The 21,637-nt window shown below is 36.5% G+C and overlaps 1 protein-coding gene and 1 non-coding gene across 2 annotated transcripts in view; both read left to right on the top strand.

Moving 5' to 3' along the window:
- The window catches only part of LOC127214700 (probable ubiquitin carboxyl-terminal hydrolase FAF-X), a 132,676-nt gene extending 120,335 nt beyond the window's left edge, over positions 1 to 12,341 (top strand). Inside the window, exons 36-44 of the mRNA XM_051175002.1 lie at positions 388 to 613; positions 1,829 to 1,958; positions 5,549 to 5,734; positions 6,699 to 6,919; positions 6,995 to 7,083; positions 8,878 to 9,034; positions 9,181 to 9,393; positions 10,000 to 10,095; positions 12,210 to 12,341. Of these exons, the coding sequence (XP_051030959.1) occupies positions 388 to 613; positions 1,829 to 1,958; positions 5,549 to 5,734; positions 6,699 to 6,919; positions 6,995 to 7,083; positions 8,878 to 9,034; positions 9,181 to 9,393; positions 10,000 to 10,095; positions 12,210 to 12,341 (1,450 nt within the window). The remainder of the gene's footprint in view (positions 1 to 387; positions 614 to 1,828; positions 1,959 to 5,548; positions 5,735 to 6,698; positions 6,920 to 6,994; positions 7,084 to 8,877; positions 9,035 to 9,180; positions 9,394 to 9,999; positions 10,096 to 12,209) is intronic.
- Positions 6,428 to 6,531, top strand: LOC127214708 (U6 spliceosomal RNA). The gene has a single exon (XR_007833887.1). It is a non-coding gene; the product is annotated as a U6 spliceosomal RNA (small nuclear RNA).
- Positions 12,342 to 21,637: the final 9,296 nt, after the last annotated feature.

Here is a 21,637-nt window from a genome sequence, read left to right on the forward strand (position 1 = left end):
CCTCTCTCTCTCTCTCCCTCCCTCCCTCTTTCTTCTCTTATCTATTCCTCCTTTTACTCAGTCTTCCTAGTCCCACGCCTTTAAAAAAATAAATAAATAGAATTACAGAACAGATACAAAACTTGAAAGCTCTTTCAACATCATACTAAAAAAATATGTTGAAGATAGGTCACTTGTATAAGAAGTTTTATTTTATAGACTTAACATTCTTATTAACTTAAACAATTTATTGTTTATTGTGGAATGTGTTATAGTACTTTATTAATGAATACTATTGACATATGTACCAGAATGGTAACCATTTTTTTTTCATAAAAATGTCCTCTTCCCTAAAGCCCCCCAAATAAATACATTAATAAATCAATAAAATAGATGTTTCTGTTTTAGGTATGATGCACTGTGTATTCTCCTCCGCCACAGCAAGAATGTCAGATTTTGGTTTGCTCACAATGTCCTTTTTAATGTGTCAAATCGCTTTTCTGAGTACCTTCTGGAATGTCCAAGTGCAGAAGTGAGGAGTACTTTTGCAAAGCTTATTGTATTCATTGCACATTTTTCTTTGCAAGATGGATCTTCTCCTTCACCTTTTGCAACTCCAGCAACTTGTAGCCAGGTAATTGTCAGCTTCTGTATAGTAGCTAAATAATTTTAAATTCTCTTTCTTACAGTTAAAATAATGCAATTTATATGTTATGTTTGAAATATTTACCTTGTACAAATTCAACTAAATATACCTTGTAATACTTATAGGGGTTGTTTTTAGTTATTTTTGTTTTACATGTAGGCTTTTTAAATTTTGCTATTGAAATTTTTCATTGGTAACATTGATAAGGAAATTTCTGCTTAGTTCTTTACTATGTCTTCAGATTGTATTTAATGTTTAATTTTGGAATCACAAATTTTGTTTGCTTGTTTTTCTGATACAGAGTCTCTCTGTGGCTTTGGAGGCTGTCCTGGAACTAGCTCTGTAGACCAGGCTGACCTTGAACTCACAGAGATTTGTCTGGGATTAAAGGTGTGCCACCAACACCTGGTCCTTAGAATCACAATATTTTTGTTTTGTACCTACCCTTTCTGGTTTGATTAATAAAGACAGGGTCACATTACATAGCTCAGACTGATGTAGAATCAAACCCAGTTTAATTAACTTTAACATACTGTCAGGTATGGTGGTACATGACTTTTACTCCTAGTACCTGGGAGTCAGAGACAGTCAAATCTTTGCTATTTCATTGCCAGATAACTATATAACGAATTCCAGTACAGCTACAGCTATATAGATCCTCTTTTAGAAAAGTCTTAACACATTGTCTTATGGTGTCTTTTGCTGTGAAGAGACACCATGACCAAAGTAACTCTTATAGAGGAACAACATTTAATTGTTTACAGTTTATAGATTTCATTTAATTTTGACATGACTGGAAGCAAGGATACATGCAGGGAGACTTGGTACTACAAAAATGAGCTGATAGTTATTACATCTTGACAGGCAAGAAGACACTGGGTCTCAGACACTGGTCTGAGACACTGGGCTGTATCTTGAACATATATCCCTTCTCTGCAGTGACACCTTTGTCCCAAGGACACCATACCTCCTAATAGTGCCACTGCTTTTGGTGGCCTTTTTCTTTCTAACCACCATGCTTATACATTTTTGTTCTTATAATTTGAACAATACAAAGGATGAAATCTTCATGAAGTTCTTTATTTCTTCTTTGATAAACCTCAAGTTTTTGCCAGATGTAGGAATGTAATCATTTCTATAAAAATAAAGTACATTGATTCTATATGTAGCTGCCAATAAAATAACCAGTTTTTTTTTCTTCAGATATGTGATAATTTGAGCTTGAGTGATCATTTACTAAAAGCAGTATTAAATCTCTTGAGAAGGGAAGTTTCTGAACATGGACGACATTTACAACAATATTTCAATTTATTTGTAATGTATGCCAGTTTAGGTAAGGAGTACTTAATTATAGAATTTTTTAAAGAGTCACTGTTTAACGAAACTGGTAGATTATAAGAACTATAAACTAATAGTTAATGTTAATTATTTAAAAGTTGTTTCAGATTGGGTGTTTTGTGGTGAGGTTAACTTAGTTGTAAACTTTAAATGTCTGTGATTCATTTGTTAGTGCTGCAGTGCTTCAGTTTACAAGAGATCTCAGAGATGGCTCAATAGTAACAAGCTCTTGTTCTTATAGAAAACCTAGGTTGAGTTGTTAGCATTCACATCGTAATTCACAACTATCCACACCTCAATCTAGTATACTTGTCTAAAATTCACAAGATCCATGTACATACATACAGGAAAACTTCTATTTTAAGTAAAATAAGTGTAATCTATATAACATTAGGAGGGTTGGCTAAACATGTTTGTCACCAACCCTGACAGTCTGACCTCCACTAATACACTCTAAGGCATGTTTGCAGCCAAACATACTAATTTTCAAAGTAAAAGTAAGTTTTTATAAGTGAATAAAAAACAAATTTATAAGTATTTGTCATAGTTTTATATTGGAATTTATAAAATATTAAATAGTTCTTTGTATCATAAACATAGCCAAAAATTTATTATTTATAACTAACTTTGGCTTTTAAAAAAAATGAAGTCCTGTGCATGTCCTTAATCCCAGCACACTGGAGGCAGAGCCAGGCAGATCTCTGTGCATTTCAGGACAGCCTCATCTTCAGAGCTAATTCTAGGACTCCCAGAGCTATACAGAGAAACACTGCCTCAAACAAACAGAATGAACTCAGTCCAGATGGCTGTGGCATACCTTTATCCCAGGATTTGGTAAAGACAGGATGATCATTGTGAGTTCAAAGACTAGCCTGCTCTATAAAACTAAGCCAGCCAGGACTTTTAACACAGAAACCCTGTCTCAATGCTAAAAAATAAATGAATGTATGAATAAATCAGATTTCCATAGTGGGAAAGTCCAGAAGACATGCCCTTTGTTAATCCTATAAGACAGAAAATAGCGAAGGGCCCCCAGCACTTTTGCAGAGCTTTGTTGTCACACTCTTTCTTATGCCAGAACTTAAGAGTTAGAGATGCTTCTACTCAATTAAATGAATTAAATGCAGTGATTTTAATTGCCCTCCAAGGTAGCATGGACCAGGTAGCAGTACTGAATTACCAAAGGTCATGTGATCATAGTTATTGTAATGGAAAAGTCAAACAAAATAATGGCCTTGAAGGCCTAACCCATAATGGTCAGCATAGGCAAGGTAAATTTTATATTGGCATGGCTTGTATGAACTTGTGGTCCTCGCTAATCAATTATAGTTTCCAGACATGAGATAGAAAAGAAGATGCCTACTGAATTTTTGTTGATCTGTATAAACATAAAAACTCAAATGAAAGAAAGGCTACATTGGGTCATGACAAAGGTGAATCATGGTCTGTGAATCACTTCCAAACTTGAACTAGTTTGCAGATTCAGAAACCCTTGGGTAAAGAGGTGGCCTGGAGAAGGACCAAGATAAATACTAGAGTTTTACTGCTAACCTTTCTCCAGACTTTCCCCCAGAGGGACCTACAGTGTTTCACAAGGGTAACTGTATACCCTGGAAAGGAAAGAATCAGATTTTCTGGGGTTTAGTAGATAACCATATTCTGGGAAAACCCAAGAAACACTGTACCCCTCTAGTTAAACTAGGAACTAATGGGGGTCAGGTGATTTATTAGTTTTGGCTGTAGTACGACTGACAGTCCAGCAGTTTTCCCAACTCGTTTTGTAGTTATTACCTCAGTTCCAAAATGTAAATTTGGTATGAATAGAATTAAAATTTGACAGAATTCTTAAATTGATCTCTGAGAAGTGAAGGCTATTGTGATTGTAAAGACTAAGTGGAAGCCTTTAGAGTTGCCTCTGTCAAGGAAAATAGTGAACCAAAACCTATTGCATCCTGGAAGAAATCATAGAAAGTACTTCCACCATCAGGGAATTGAAAGATGCAGGATGGTGGTTCTCAACATATATCCTTTTAACTCTCCAATTTAGCCTGTGAATGACCATACAACAGTATAACTAATATTCAACAGGCCAGCCTAACACGAGTGGCAGGGAACTCCACCTGGCGGTTGTGGAAATCTGTTGTTCCTGTCTATAATTTATCTCATATCCCTTCCCTAAGAATAGCTTTGGGTGTTTCCCAATACTTGTGTATATATCTCATGAAAATATTCTATCTGCTGGGCACATACATCTGTGGGAAGTCAGGAGAGTTACTTCATTTGCTGTATTATCTTGATATATACAATATATACTGGGGGCCTTGAATTATTATTGGAAAGGCTTCGAGGAAATGAAATTACTTCTCACTCAGGCATCAGTGTGAGCAAGGCCCTGCCTTGGGATTTTATACTATGTAATGGTTGTTTTTTTGAGCTTATATGTTGTCTCTTGAGTTGAAAGGTTGATTTAAAGTTAGTTAACTTTTGGTAAAAATGCTAACACTGTCCAAGTACTAATTGTTTTCCTTCGAAAGTGTACATCATTTGCCATGGTTGTCACAACTCTGTATTCCCAGCTCAGAAGTACATGGCACTGCTGTGTTTTCTTCCTTTTTTTACTTTTATCAATTACAAACTTCTACTTAACTAGCCACATTTAAGAAATGTAGTTAGTACACACACACACACACACACACACACACACACAAAGAAAACACTTTTCCTTGTCTCTATACTGATTTAGATCTCCCTTCTTAATTAATCCTCCTGGTATATACTGGGAATTCTCATAGCTAAACCACCTCTGAGACATAACAGGTGTCTTCTTAGACATCAGTTTTCATGACTTGAATGGTGTTCTTGCTATTACCAGACAATTGCTAATTGTGTCTCTGTATATAAACTGCAAGCCTTGTGGGGTGAGACAACTTTTTGAAGAAAAAAGAGACACAATGAGAAGGAATAAACAAACAAATGGGGTTGTAGTGGCATTAATAAAAAATGGAGAACATTATGTGATTTGAAATTGTTTAAAGATTTAATAATTCTTTTTGTTTAGTTTCTAGTCAAGAAAGTTGAGACAGAAATCAAAGTGGAAAGAATATAAACATACTTTTTTACTCAAGGGACTTTTCTTATTACGGACACTGGTAGTTTATGAAATAATTTTAATTTGTCTTTTAATCTACCTTTTTTATACCTCTCCTAGAGTTTATTTTTTCCTTTGTTATTTCTTTCTTGATCTAGTGTATTTAAAATGCTAGTATATTTTGAGGGCTTAAGATTGGTTTGAACCTGGTTTTGATTTCCAGGACTTACAATGGAGGACCAAACACACATGTTGGTTCATAGAAGCATGTACAAGTAAGATATACATAATATGAACAAATCAATTATTTTGATAATACTTCTTTTATATTACTAAGTTTTAATTAAATATCAGTATTTTTCTCTACATCATAACTATATTATCTATATTTTAAGCTATTGATATTTAAAGTTTTTAATCATAATGTTTACAAGGAGTTGTGATTGCTTTATCCATCCTATGTTTTCCCACAAAATGTTGTCCTACTTTTTTCACAGGTTTGGCAGAAAAGACCCAGCTTCTAAAACTAAATGTACCGGCTACTTTTATGCTTGTGTCTTTGGATGAAGGGCCAGGTCCCCCAATTAAATATCAATATGCTGAATTAGGCAAGTTATATTTGGTAGTATCTCAACTGATCCGATGTTGCAGTGTCTCATCAAGAATGCAGTCTTCAACCAGTGGTAAATTATAATGCTTTATTGTGTCATAGTTTCAAGATAATGTTAGCTAAGCATTATACTTAACGTAATACTGATATTATAAAATAGAAGAGACTGAAGGATGATACAATTTTTATTTTTTTAGTTGGTATCTTTTTTGTATTAGTTTTTTGTTTGCAAGGAATTTTGTATTGTTTTGTTTTTTAAATCTCCTCTCCCTCAATGTTTCTTCCTTACCTCTTCCCTTTCTCTCTCCCACTCTTGCCCAGATATAGAATTCACTGTGTAGTATTAACTGGCCTGGAACGCAAAGCAATTGTCCTGACTTAGCTTCCCAACTGTTGAAATATTAGGCTTGAAACAGTATTGCCACATAAAATGTTAGCATGTTTATATGTTTTAAAGTGATTTATTATAAATCATATACTAATGTATAACTTAATTTACTATACATGACCATGCATATGCTTGCTATAGCATATGTGTGATGATTGGAAGAAAACCATCAGGAGTCTTATTTTCTCACCTAATCTACAGCAGCCTATAAAATCTCACAGGGCTGAAACACACATAGTAGGAGAGAATGGAATGTTCTCTGAGTCCCTATGCACAAACACTGTGGTAATACCAAACACACCTACAAAAAAATCTTGATACTTAAAACAGTTTTTTTTTTACATTTAATTATTTCATTTTTATCAGTGTTTTGACTTCCTATTTAAAAAGAAGCACTTGTACTAAAATTAGAATGATACAGTACAGATTAGTATGGCCTGCTCAAGGATGACATACAAATTTATAAAGCATTTCAAGTTTTTATAAAATTAAAATGAATTTATAGATTTTTTTTCATTTTCAAAACCTATCTTTTTATGATCTTTCCGTTGAATATACTACTGTAATTTAGAAAAAGATCTGATTTCATTTGAATAATAAATATAGCATTGTAATTTTTTGCCTTTCTTTAATGACAAATATGTTGCAGGTAATCCCCCTCTTCCAAATCCTTTTGGTGACCCAAATTTATCCCAGCCTATAATGCCAATTCAGCAGAATGTGGCCGACATTTTATTTGCAAGAACCACTTATGTGAAGAAAATTATTGAAGACTACAGCAACTCAGAGGAAACAGTCAAGTTACTTTGCTTTTGCTGCTGGGAGAATCCCCAGTTCTCATCTTCTGTTCTCAGTGAACTGCTTTGGCAGGTAAAGCAAAATAAACATACCTACTTTTATTTATAACTGTTTTAATACAGCTTAACTGTGCCTTAACTATTTTAGGTTGCATATTCATATACTTATGAACTTCGGCCACATTTGGATCTGCTTTTGCAAATTATCCTGATTGAGGACTCCTGGCAAACTCACAGGTATAATATACCTTTATGCTAACATAATTAATTGTACAAGTTATGGAAGGAATTTCAACTAACAGTTTAGTATACTTTTACTTTTTTCATTCTCTTAACTGGCTTTTAAATTTCATTTAATTTCAAATCCTTATCATTGCAATCTTGTAGATTAGAAATACTAGATATCATAAATTACTAATAATTTCAAATTGTTATCCATTTATCCAAGTTTCTGTGTGTTTATCAACCATTTTCCGCAGATTGCCTAATGTTAAGAAGTCTTAGTCAACAAACTGTTATAAAACAGAGCCCCAAAAAAGTTACCATGAAAAAAAGTTATAAAGCTCTTATTCTATTTTGTTGTTATTGCAGTTTTTGTTTATTTTAATTTGGCTTGGTGAATATAATTTTTACTGGCTGTAAGAATTCAGAAATACACTATATGTCAATTTCATTATTTGTTTTTAATTAATGAAATCATTCCCTAATTAATTTCCCCAAAGTAATGGTACTAGTAGAGGTATAATCACAGTATAGAAAGATATAATAATAAATGCAGATTAACATCAAAAACACTAAATTTTGATATAGGAATCAGTTTGTAAAACATATACTTTGTCCAGGTAGTATTATAGACTACCTGATAACAGATAACAGAATAAAATTTCCATCTAAATTGCTCACAAAAGCACTTAGTAATAATGATAATGTGGTAGAGTATACAAAGTTCTTTCACATATTGTTTTTGTCAGAATGCGCCTTTAATTTCAGCAATCAGGAAGCAGAGGCAGGCCAATCTCTGTGAGTTCAAGATCAGCCTGGTCTACAGAGCAAGTTCCAGGACAGGCTCCAAAGCCATAGAGAAACCCTGTCTCAAAAAACAAGCAAACAAACAAAAAATGCAGTAGTGAAAACACCAAAAAGTATTGCTTTTGAGTTGGAACATAATAATCATATATTAAGTAAAATACAGAACATGATATGATGGAAAATTTTTCCATTTAATTATAGTAAGTTAATTTTAAACCTACTGAGAAGAAACAGTTAGTATATAAAATGTAACTACAGTTGAAATTGAATAATAAAATTAGTTGGATTATTTCGTTGCTAGTGAGAGAATATTTTATTTGTATATATTCATAGTACCTGAATTTAAGTTATTTTAATGTATGAATACACAGACATACTCATATATGCCATGGTGCTCATATGTGGTACAAAACTCCAGTTTTCCTGATGGCATGTTCTTTACTTCCTGATCCATTTCATTGGTACTAAAGTTATTTTTTACCAGTGACTGTTTTCATTTACTGGTTCTTATTGCCATACTCTGAATTGAAATCAAATTGATTGATTGTTTAGATTCCTTAATTTTGTTTTGTATATGTATGGATGTTTTGTCTGCATTTTTTCCTGATACCCACAAATTCTAAACAGGTATTCAGTGCCCTAGAACTGTAGTTAGAGGCAGTTGTGGGCCACCAGTGCCCGACAGGAAGAAACATTTTACACTAATTTGTGAATAGATCAAAATGTTAAGTAGAATACTGAGGTTAAGCCAGCCTTTCATTTTCACAATTCTACCTTTGTCAAGCATTCTAACTCCTCTATATTTGTTTTTCATCTACTAAATGGGGTTACCTACTTGAAAAACTGTATGATTACCTCAAACACATTTATAACTACTGGCTTTGACAGATGTGGTGGTGAACTCTGAGTTCAGTGCTAGCCTAGTCTGATCGTTGAAACTGAGAGATAAAGTTACATTTCTTCTAAGTATTACAGTTTTGATTAGTTTTGGTATCTTTTCAGGATTCATAATGCTCTTAAAGGAATTCCAAATGATCGAGATGGGCTGTTTGATACAATTCAGCGATCTAAGCATCAATATCAAAAAAGAGCATATCAATGTATAAAATGCATGGTAACGCTCTTTAACAGTTGTCCTGTTGCCTACCAGATCTTACAGGTAAAAGTTCTTTTACAGTTTGATGAATTTCCGAATCAAATTTTTGAAAGAAAACAATAGTTTGGGGGGTTCCAAATTTAGGAGAAGACAATAAAATTTAATTTCCTAATAATTAACATACATAGTTTTTTTTGTTGTTGTTTAAGGGTAATGGAGATCTTAAAAAGAAATGGACTTGGGCAGTAGAATGGCTTGGAGATGAACTTGAAAGAAGATCATATTCTGTCAATCCTCACTACACTTACAGCAATTGGTCTCCTCCAATACAAAGCAATGAAACATCAAATGGTTATTTTTTAGAGAGATCTCATAGTGCAAGGATGACACTTGCAAAAGCCTGTGACCTGTTCCCAGAAGAGGTAAGGAATAAGTTAAAAGACTTAATAGATTAAAAAAATGTAATTCATGAAAGAAAAGTGACTTATAAACCAATGCCCATGTACTACAGTTACGTAAAAATTAGACTATGCCTTTACTTGTCTTTCAATAATGGAATTTGTATTTAAGAACATAATTTAATTAGTTATAATACATATGACTCTAATCCCAGCATTTGGGAGACAGGTGGAGCTCTTGAGTTTAATGCCAGTCTTGTCTCAATAATAGGCCCACCAGAGAGAGCTACATAAATGAAGCCCTGTCTCTAAAAACCATAATTTATTTTTATACAATGTAAATTTGTCTCATATATAGGGGGAGTCAATTTTGTACAGTTTTATTAAAGATTTCAGGAGAATAAATTTTATTTTTAAAATTCCTTTGAAAAGTTATTTTTGCTGTTTGGTTCTAGGAGAATGATTGGTTAGTTCTTTTAGATGGGGGAAACAAGATTTATGTACTGCATTATGGCCTCAAACTCATTATGTAGTTGATGACTTGAAATTAATAATTGTCTAGCTTTCCCTTCCGTATTTTTTGAAATAAAGGTGTATCGTACTAAACCTAATTACTTAATTCTAAATTAGGTTCCTAATGACCAAGATACCCCAGATGAGCTTGAGTCATCTGCACCACAAGATAGAGCATTTTATCTTTATTCGCATAGATCTCAATATCAACAGGTAAACAGTGGTTTTAATTCTTACCCCCAATTTATGTTTTATAGTCTCTAAAAGTTTTTCTGTTTTCTTTTAAAAATATGCACAATTCCAGCTTTCCCCAAATTTTAAAAAGGAGTATTTGTACTGGAATTATTCTGAAAACATTTTTTGTAGTTGATAAGAGAAAAGTATGAGAAGTTGTCCTGATCTTTACTCATTGACTTTGTCACTTGTATTCACATATACATGGTGTGTACATACACACAATAACAAAATTTTTACTGTTATCAAATTTATTGTATATGTGCATGCATAAGCATATATGTGGAAGTCAGATGACAGCTTACTTGACTCTGTTCTGTCATCCACTTTCTGAGTCCCAGAGGTCAAACTCGGACATGGTGAAAAGAATCCCTCACAAAACTCTTCAACCTAATTAATAATTTTTTAAAAAATTATTTGAGAATTCTGCCCCTTTCTAAAATGTATTTTGATTAAATCCATGTCTACTTCCTTTTCCAGTTTTTCCCATATCACACACACCATATCCCCCCTCCCAAGATTCCCATGAGGTTTTTTTCAAGAAAGTGTTTGTTAATTCTTTCTATTGCTGCTTTGTATCTTGCCCTAAAATCTTACTACTCCTAAATTCCCTCTGTGCCATATTTGTTTCCTTCACACCACCAATTGTTTTTTACTATCTCTCTCCCCCACCTCCATAGCCTCTTTCTAGTTTTCTGACTATTAAAAGTATTCCAGTTTACATCTAAAGATTCAAAATTAGGATCACTATCTTAAAAAAGCACAAGTAGCATTTATGTAAGTCTATGTTATGTCATATTATTTCCAGCTTCATCCATTTACTTGCAGATTTCATAATTTTAATTTTCTTTACACCTGAATAAAATCCCATTCCATATATGTACCACATTTTCATTATCCATTTATCCATTGATAGACATACAATATTTTTTTATAACCTGGCTATTAAGGTTGTCAGCTTTAGCTTTTAAAAACAAAGTTGTGCCTTTGTTTTAAAAACAAAGTCAATACCAATGATCATAGATAAACAGTCATTTCTGTGCTAGGATGTAGAGTACTGTGGGATAAATGACCAGGTTAATTGACAATTCTGTTTTGTAGCTTTTTTGAGGCACTTCCAAAGTTTAAAATTGAAAAATATGAGGTATAGACTAGCTGACAAACACACTCTACATCAGTCTTGGCCTCCACACACATATGTATGTACATAATAAATAAATGCTTTGAATACTTTACTTGGGGATAGCCAAGGATGAGTGATTATCTAGCTTACACAAACCCCTTCTTTTAATTTTCCAGTACCACATTAGGCATGCTGGGATGTGTCTCATAACCCAGAAATAACACAAAAGGATGGTGAATTTAGAGTTATCCGTAGCTACATTTTGAGCTCAAGGCCAGTATGGAAAACATCAAACAAACAACATAAATAACATGGAAAAAATAGCTAAATACAGATTGAAAATTTTATTAGAATTGTTTTTTAAAGATTTTGTATGAGAGTTATATTAAGCTGAATGTTCTTTAGTTCAGTTCTTTAAAAGAAGTTGTTCTTAAATGTAGTATGTCAATGGCTTGAAAGTACTTAATTAGGGATAGGTTACTAAATCCTACAAAAAGAATGCCAGTGCAGTAAGCATTTAGAACCTTAAAGATTTTGTGGTTGTACCTCACTAAATAATGATGCACAACTATAATCCTTGAAATTCCAACATACAGCTATGGAAACATTTTAGTTGAAGTCATCCTGATCCACCAAAATTCTTACTTCAAAAAAGCCATTTTTAACAAATTTGAAAGTGATACCATGCCACTACTATTATCAGAGTTAGATAATAGAATATTTTTAAATGCTTTCTGTCTTTCTCAGTCTATAAATGAAAGGTTTATATGTACTTATTTTCTCAGATGATTCTTATTTTACTTTAACAAGGGAATCAGTGTAAGTTTTCTTGTTTAAGAAGTACATGAAAATTTAAGAAGTACATGTAGTAACACTTTAAAATGTAATTTATAAAACTTAATCATATGCTTATATTTTAAAATTGTAATACTTGAAAAGTTTGACCTAGGAATTTCTTTCAACCTCCTAGAATTATGCTCCTGAACACCCACTTTTACGTCCAGCAGCACATCACTTGAATAACCCTCAGAAAAAGGATGAACCACAAGAAGATTATGAAAGCAATGAAGAAATATCTTCATCTTTAACAAGGGATCAGTGACATACCAATAATACCTGGTGTGTTTTGTCCATGCATTCTGGCCTTAATTTTAGATCTTTTTCTGTGCCTGTTTAGTATTTTAAAACTATAAAGAGTGGTTCCAAATAAACAAGGAATGGAAAGTATTTATTGTGTGATTTATTGTGTGATTTATTTATATAAGCTATGTACAGTGACATATGTATACTGTTTTATGATGAATGCCCAATACTAGTATGCAAAATGCAAAAGTATATAAAATCTTTGTTTGACATTAATTCTCATTCTCAAAACAGTGACAGTAAATATGCATCTTAGTGCTGTACTAGAATGTGTTGGAGCCTAATATTTGTTATTTTTTTACTATTTTGGTAGAATTTATTAAATTAGGCTTTAGTTACTTTCTTCGTTAGTATTATAATTACGTGGCTACAGTATCCACAACATTTTGAAGTGTAATATCTGTCAGGATTGGTCTTTGTGGGGCTGGAATTGGAGCCAGCTGAGCACCCCCAAGTCTGGACCTGTGTGGGGGAGTGTGGATGAGGGAAAGGCTAGCTATAGATGATAAAGAGAGAGACAGAATAAAGGTCAGGAGGCCAGATCAGTCAATACTGAAATGTCAGGAGTTTATTTTTCGACACTCTTATTTTATACCTTAACCAAAAAGGGGAAGACAGTATCATGTATATGGAACAAACAGACTTTTCTTCCTCACTTATTCCAAGGGTTCAGTAACCACACCTTAGCTCCAACTTCTTGTTCCCTAGCCTTAAGAGTCAGAAGTAGCCACACCTCAGATTCAGGTCTTTTGTTATTTAGACTAAGACAGCCAAACAGCCACACCTTTGACCTTTAGGTCTTATGATTTTCTGACAGCTTTGGACTTTCTGCCCTTGTGCAGCCATCTTTATGGGCACCCACAAATTCCCCCTTCTTAATATAATTAAAAATACCTGTGCTCCTGCTACAGGACAGATGGCTGTGTCTGTCTTAGGAGGCTTCTTCAACCTTCCCACCTTACCTGGCATGGGAAGCACACATTCCGTCATGTGTGTCCTGGCTTAGGTAGTTTGGAGGCAAAAGGACTTTACTTGTCTCTGACTACCAGCCTATGTAATAAAGAACATTAGGGGATAGTTCACAGCTTGATGCCAACACACCTGAGCCAACTTTTCATTGAGAGTTCACAACCAAGATCGATAATGCATATGCATTTGTGGCTACAGCATCTGCCAAAGGAGTGGATGAATCAAGATAAAATGGCCTTTTAAAATTGGTCTGAGATGTCTTAAGTGGCTATTGTCCTATTAAAATCTAAATCTGCTTATTCAGTTTCATCGTATGCATCACATCTAAATCTTAACAGAATGAGCTGACTTTTTCATCCATAACATATCTAGTGTAGCAAAGGTTGTAAACATTAATGATTTAACGAATCATATAGATAGTGGGGGCACAACTCCCCTTTCCTTATTTTTAGAAGTTGCATTTTTCAAGGAGCTATGAGCACACTCCACAATTCTTTGCACTTTCAGGTTAAAAGGAAATGCCTGTTTTGTGTTCAATTTTACATTGAGCACACAATTGCTGAATGCTTTACTGATATATGCAGATCCATTTTCTGTCTATGTAATTCTTTCAACTCCCATGTTAGCAGGTTTTATTTATCCTTTCTACCTGAGCTTTGGGGTCTGCATGCACAATGTAATTTCAATCAATCCCCAATGTCTTGGCCAGTTACTGACTTACCTGGGCAACAAAACCTGGACCATTGTCTGATCTTATTAGGTATTTTAAATCTTTGGAAAATTTTTTTTCAGTATTTTTTTATTCACCACGGTCAGGTAGCCCCTTTTGTTTATAGATAGCCCCATGCACATGTACAGTTGCCAAAGCATATCTGCTGCCTGTGTAATGTTTATGGACTTTTCTTCGGCTAGCCACAAGGCTTGCATAAAAGCCATGAGCTCAGCTTTTTGTGTTGAGGTTCCTTCCAGCAGGCTGCTGGACCAGACGGTGCAGATTCTGTCCACCAATGCCGCCCCAGCCCTTCCTTTACCTTTTACAATGTAACTGCTCCCATCAGTGAACCAGGTCAGCTCAGCGCCTCGCTGGCCATGGGATCTCTGTAAGATCATTGTGAACCCCAGTCTCTTTAACAAACAGTTGATGGCAGTCATGAGTTCATCAGTCTCCTCAGGCAGAAGAGTGGTGAGATGAGGGTGGATGGTGGAGTGAATGCAATCCTCTCAGTGAGAAGCAGGCTTTGGTAGTGAGTCATGTGGGCATTGGTCATCCTTCAGTCTGGGGGCTGCCAGACGATGCTCTCCAATGCATGGGGGCTATTATAGTTGCTTTTTGCCCCAAAGTCAACTTGTCAGCGTCTTTGACCAGTACAAGCCACAGCCACGCTAGCTTTTAGACTGCCAGGCCATCCCCTGCTACAGGATCAAGCTTCTTTGACAGGTAAGCAAGAGATCTTTTTCATGGCCCTGGGGATTTGGTCAAAACTCCTCAGGCTATCCCCTTATGCTCATCCACATAAAGGGTAAAAGGTTTAGTTACATCAGGGAGGGCCAGAGCAGGTGCACTCAGCTGGGCCTTTTTAATGGCATCAAATGCCTCCTGATGCTCTGGGGCCCCAGAGAATATTTTCTTTAATCAGTGGGTAGAGTGGAGCTGCTAAGGTCTCGAACCCTGGGATCCATAGCCTGCAAAACCCAGATGTCCCCAGAAATTCTCTTACTTGCCTGGCCATGGTTGGGGCTGGTATCTGGACTATCTGGACTACAGTTCTCTTCTGAGCCTTAGTCAGCCATCGTTGCCTGTCCCCTGGATTGTATCCTAGGTGCTTTACCTCTCTTCTGCAAATCTGGGCCTTTTTGGCTGAGGCTCAATAGCCTGGGTCAGACAACTCCAGCAGTGGTGCTTTTGTTCCTTTCAAACAGTCCTGTTGGGTGGCTCCCACTAGAAGTGGGTCATCCACATACTGGAGGTTGGATCCTGAAGCTGGTCAGATCTTTATGAAGGGCCTCATCAAAAATGGTCGGGGAAATTTAAACCCTTGGTGCAATCGGGTCCAGGTGAGCTGCCCAATTCTGCACATGTCAGGATCCCTCCATTCAAAGGCAAAAAGCTGTTGGCTGGTGGAATGTAATCTCGAACAAGTGGGATACCCGGCCCATGCCAAGGTCCACTGTTCTTGGTCCATGAATCCTGCCATTGCCCTGTGGCACCTATTACTCAAGATTGTTTGTCTTAATTTTTCTAATGGCTGTATCAGCACAGAATGCTCTGCTCTGGTATCCACCAAAAGTTTAACTGGTTGCCCCTCCATTTTTAAAGTTACCTTGGGCTTGGAATTCTGTCTTCATTTTTTCCCAGGGCTAGGAATTTTGATCCCTTGTTTTTCTTCTTGGGGCAGTCCTTTGCCCAGTGCCTTTTCTCTTTACAATATGCACACTGGTCCTTGTCAAGTGGGGTCCTGTGCCCAAGTTCCCCGTTCTAAATTTCCTAACCTCTCTCTCTCCCCTCTCTCTCACTTTCTCTCTACTATCTTTCCCTTCAACCACTGGGGCCAAGATTTTATTCAATTTCTTTTCCTCTTTTCTGACATGCCTTCTTTTTTTTTTTTTTTTTTTTTTTTTTTTCCTCTTTTCTCTCTTTCTCTTCTCTGTCCCTTCAATACATTTTCTTTGTCTCTCCTTCTCTTCTCTGTTCCTTTAATACACTTCCTCTGCCTCTTTCATTAAATCACATAACTCAGCTTCTTGTAACCCTTCCAGTCTCTGGAGTTTCTTTCTAATATCCAGGGCCCGATTGCCCTATGAAGGCCAGAGCCACTGAAGCTCTCTGGGCTTCTGAGGTAGGGTCAAAAGGAGTGTTCTCTTTATCTTAGCCAAACTGGTGGCCATCTAGCAGCACCTCAGAGACCTGCCACCAAAGCCTGGCGATAGATTTTCAAGCTCTCCCTACTTTCATCTGTGTTGAAGTCCCAACTGGGGCGAGTCAAGGGGAATCCCAAGACAATCTCATTTTGCAGCTGCGGGGCCCCAGGGACAATTTTTAGCCTTGGCTTGGGAAGGGAGAGGGTGGTCAGTTTTTCAATGATAAAAATTTGAGGAGAAGGGCCAGCATTGGAGAGGTTGCAATCTGGCCACCTGACACTAGGAGGCTAAATGTGAGCAGCAGCAGGGTCACAACTCTGTTGGTCCATTCCGGGATTCCATTCCAGGATTCCAGCTTGGCTCCTCTCCTGCCACCACCAGATCCTTAGCTTCAGTGAGGAAGGAAGGTCCCCCTGTAACACATTGGTGTCTAGGTGAGGGAATATCAAGAATGACTGAGAGACACTGAGGAAGGATAGCAATAGCCTCTCATGGGGCCAGCCACCTCATGGGGACCAGAGCAGGGAGGGAGCCCAGAGTACGCTCACTACCCCACCCATGGCTGCTCAGCTGCAGCTCCAGCAGCCCCGGCTCACTTCTGGGGGGCAGGGGACACGTGTGCTCCTGGTCTCACTGGGTCTCTAGGCCCTGAAGATGGCAAGTGCTCTCAGGCAGTGGGTTGGTGAGTAGAGATCACTATCTCCTTTCAGGATATTGCTTAAAGGTTTCAAATCACCAGTAGGTGCATTTTAAAAAGGACATAACCATTGAATATTTCCCAATAATTTCTGAAAATCATTCAGTGATCACAAGGTATCTTTTCTAATTTCTAATTTTTAAGGCCTAATTTCTGCAGGATGTAACATCATGTCCCAAATACTTTTGAAAACTTTTTCTAATCTTTGCTGTATAGCTTTCATTAACTTACATGGTCTCATTTGCATTTTCACTGACACCTTTCTAAGCAGGGCCTAACAGGGCTCAGTTCCCTGAGGCTTTTTCGCAATAGCTTTTTTCAAATCTTTACATTAACCTCCATTCTCTCAATTTCTTTCCTTTTTTTTTTTTTTTTTTTTTTTCTTTTTCTTTTTTCCTTTAACCACCAAAATTTATGAAGATTTCTGTATCCTCTCCTCTGCTAAATTCTTTTGAACCATCCATACAGATTCGTCTGGCTCTCAGGCCATGTTTGCTTTGACCATTTCCTGCTGTTATGCTCTTAAGAGCCAGCCCTGGGAGAGGAAGATCACCAACCCTTCCAATTAAGACACTGACTTGACGTCTTTTTTTTTTTTTTCTCTATATCCCAAGCAATTCAAGTAGTACCTATTTTTGGGGTTCCCACATTCACAATCACACTTCAGACATGCATGTGTGGCCACACCATACATGCAGAACATGCATACATCTTTCAGCTCTTCTTTAGCCCAAGATTAGTTTGTTGAAATAGAAAACTCTCAGTTGAAATCTCTTGTAATGCAGCTGTTATAGCTAACCCTTGAACAAATCCCAATAAATTCATCAGTTACCACCACCCCTCTTTTTTTAATGCGGTCTTAAAACAGTTTCTGACAGGTTGCATTAATTTTTCCATACACTTGACTGGGCTTTAGCCACAGCAACTCTTAAGGCTGCAGACCTCTAGGTCCCATCCTGCCTTTGCTCTCTGGTCCTTGGCTGGCCCCCTGCAGCTCATCTGTGACATTAGTTGTTTGAGTAAGCAACCACCACTGTAGCAACCCCGGTGCAGCTCTGAGACAGATTCAGTGATGGCTTCTTTGAGGAGGAAGGATCCTTAGAAAACTTTCAAATTCTAAACATTTCTGTACTTGCTCTTGCTCTACTCCAGCTATCCCAGCTATTAAAATATATCCAAATAAATATATAATCATATGACCAATATTTCCGTCTCATATTTCTAATTAAATACCCATGGTACATGCCTTTATCCCAGCACTCAGGAGGCTAAGGTGGGTTTGAGGCCAGCCTGTTCTACAGAGTGAGTTCCAGCACAGCTAAAGCTACACAGAAACCTTTGTGAAGAAGCCACCAAAATAAATAAATAAATAAATAAAAAGTATCTTGTGAATTTTGCTCAAGAGACTTCTTGAGGCTTGAATATTTTTTTTTTTTCCCAAAATCTTACTGACCTCTGTAACTGGAATATTTCAAGTTGTAATCTTGACTTTACTATTATGGGGAAAATGGGGGGGGGGATGATGCCTTCATGCAGACCAGACAGGCATCCATAGTAGCCTAGACAGAGATCATGTCTGAGTTCAATTCACTAGAATAGGAGCAAGAGGTTCTCAGAAAACCACAATTTGGTCAATCAATCATGAGGCATCCCACAGCCTTCTTTTACCTTAGCAGGCACCCCACAGCCTCTTTGCTGAGACAGCAGATTCCCCACCCACAGCCCCTGCTCCAAGCAGGCTTCTGCTAGCTAAAGAAGCTTTCCCTACCCTGCTGCTGGAAAGCTCCTAACCACTAGGATCTCCCAACAATCTGCCCCAGATTAACCCTATCTTCCTGGAACTCCCCTAACGGCTTTAAAAGAGCTTGAAACTTCTGGGTGGGGGGGTGTTCAACATTATCAACCACAACATGTTGGACTAAAAACATTCTTTTTTATTGCATACATGGCTGTTGGTCTTTTCTTGGGGGCTTGTGTTGGACACCAACAACTTTCTTCTTCAAGAATGGAACTGTTTCAATTTATAAACTATTGCTAGCTTAACAATACAAACTTTGTTTTCTTGTTGTTTATTCTTTCTGCTCTTCTGAAATCATTGAGTATTGGAAGGTATGACATAGATATCTGTATATGAGCATTGGATACCACAGGTATAAACATTTATTTTCTAGATTTATGCAATATACCAACATTTTCAAAAGTATGATTCATTCTAAGGCTGAGACAGCAATTGTCAAGGATATAAACACCAATGATTACAAGTTTAATTGACATATCACATCCATTCAACAACATTTAAAAAAACAATAAAAAAAGTATTTTCTCATAACTGTTTCAGTTGGATCATCAATCATGCCCCTATGTGATCCAGAAAGCCCCATTCCAGTCTCTCCAAACTCTGACCACACACAAGGAAATCAAGGAAAAGTACCAAAAGCCTAGTTTCACATTTTTCTAAGCAATTACAACTACCTCCTCTGTTGCCATCTGCCAAATAAATGTGGCAGGTCCCTATGGGTGTCCCTTGGAGTTGAGGAAAATTGGCCACAATACCAACAACACAGAGGTACACAATACCAACAACCAGAACAAGTTGAAACAACAATCTCAGTTTATTCAAGGAGGAATAAGCCTTATATACCCCTTAACCCTCTGCCTCAGGGGTAGAGATCCAGTAATCTGGCTTCTGCGGAGGTGATATGGTTGCTGTCCATCTGTCCACTTCATATTGTCAGATTCAGCTGCTCTTGACAAAGCCCTCTGGCAGACCCAGGCTGGCTGTCAGGAAATATCTACTGCTCATTCTGTTATTAATTCAGGTCAACCTGGTCTACAAAATGAATTTCAGGACAGCCAGGACTATATAGAGAAAATTCGTGTCAAAAAAAACCAAAATTAAAAAAAGAGGAAGAGGAAGAAGAAGAAGGAGGAGGAGGAGGAGGAAGGGGAGGTGGAGAAGAAAAAGGAGGAGGAGGAGGAGGAAAATCACTTTATTACTTGTCTGCCTTTTGGTTGATGTCCAAGGAAGAATATTAAGCAGAACAACTTGCTAGCTTATATGCACCATACAACTGTGAATCTTGATATGTTTTCATCCTTGTGGTAGTTTGATAAGAAATGGTTCTATTAGAGCCATTTGTCAAGGAAGTGTGTAACTGTGGGGAAGAGCTTTTAGGTCTTTTGCATAAACTTTGCTCAGTGTCACAGTTCACTCCCTGTTGCCTGCAAGATGTAGGACTTTCAGCTATTTCTCCAGCATTCAGTCTGTATATTGGCATGGTTCCCACCATGATAATAATTGACTGAACCTCTCTAACTGTAAGCAAGCCACCTCAATTCATGTTTTCATTATTAGAGTTGCTGTGGTCATGGTGTCTCTTGACAGCAAAGACACTTACATAGAAACCTGACTTAAACATATTTAAGTCTCTTTTAGGTCCCTGACCCAGGTTATACTTTGAATAATTTAAACATAGACAAGCAATTCTGACCACTTGGACAGAGGGTACATTATTCAGAAAATACATTGCCAAAAATATTTCTGAAGTACACCAGTTCACTATGCCAACTTGGCAGAATAATGTTTTGTTTTTTATGTTAGGAGATCAGGAGACTTAATGGCAGACCAGGATTTCATGATGGTTATGCTGCCTCTTGAGCTACCTGTTGTAGATATATCTTTGATGATGACTGGTCAGTCTTCATGAATAAACATTTACATCCTACCACCCTAAATTTTATCTCTAACAGCCTTGTTAGCATACTACTGCTTTATGGGATATTTGGAGATAGCTCTTTTTTTTCACCCCTATTCAAATGAGGAAAGATACAGCACTCTTTTTTTTAAACTAGATTCTACTCTTATGACAATGTCACTTAAATAAATCTGTTAGTAAATATTTGTTTTCATAACTAACTTACTATATCCTATGTTTTGCCTGAATGTATGTCTGTGTAAGGACATTGGAACCCATGGAACAGGAGTTCCCAACAGTGTGGGCTGCTCAGTAGTTGCCTGGAATTCAAACTATATTATCTGGAAGAACAGCCAGTGCTCTTAACTGCTGAGCTATCCATCCAGCCTCAGAAATATTTTATAACATCAACTTTACTATTTTATGTTTCTTGTATATCAATAGTGTAGTTAACATTAACAATGTTGAATGTCCGAATCTAAACAACAGTTTTACGTATAAACTCAACTCAAATTTATGAGTTTGTAAGACTTTTCCATGTATTTCTAAATACAATCACTGTAAAGCACCAGAAAGTCGTAATATTTTCACTACTTTTAATATATCCCTAATTGCAACAACATATATTCAAATTATGAATGAATTGTAATTTTTCCACTCATAATGGAATGAATGAGACAGGTACTTACAATGAAGTAGTCTATTAATGTACAGGTTATTATGAATTATCCTTCTATTACTATTTGGACTCACCATTCATCTTTAGTGCAGGAGTGGTATATTAATGAGTTTAATGTAACATAAACTTAATTTCAGGATGAAAACAATGTTGGATAATATTTATCATTAATGTTGTTCTACCAAAGTAAATGATTTTTAAGTGTTGTCTAGATTTGTAGTATATTTTAAGAAAGTGCCAGCATAGCATTCACCAGGGCCTGTATTCATGCTCCAGAACCAAATAAACTCAGCATTTCACATGTATCTGAACTCCATGTTATAGGAATCTAGCAGAATAACTGTATCTAGAGGAAA

Source organism: Phodopus roborovskii, unplaced genomic scaffold (genome assembly GCF_943737965.1).
Source record: "Phodopus roborovskii unplaced genomic scaffold, PHOROB, whole genome shotgun sequence".
In the NCBI taxonomy this organism is placed as follows: domain Eukaryota; kingdom Metazoa; phylum Chordata; class Mammalia; order Rodentia; family Cricetidae; genus Phodopus; species Phodopus roborovskii.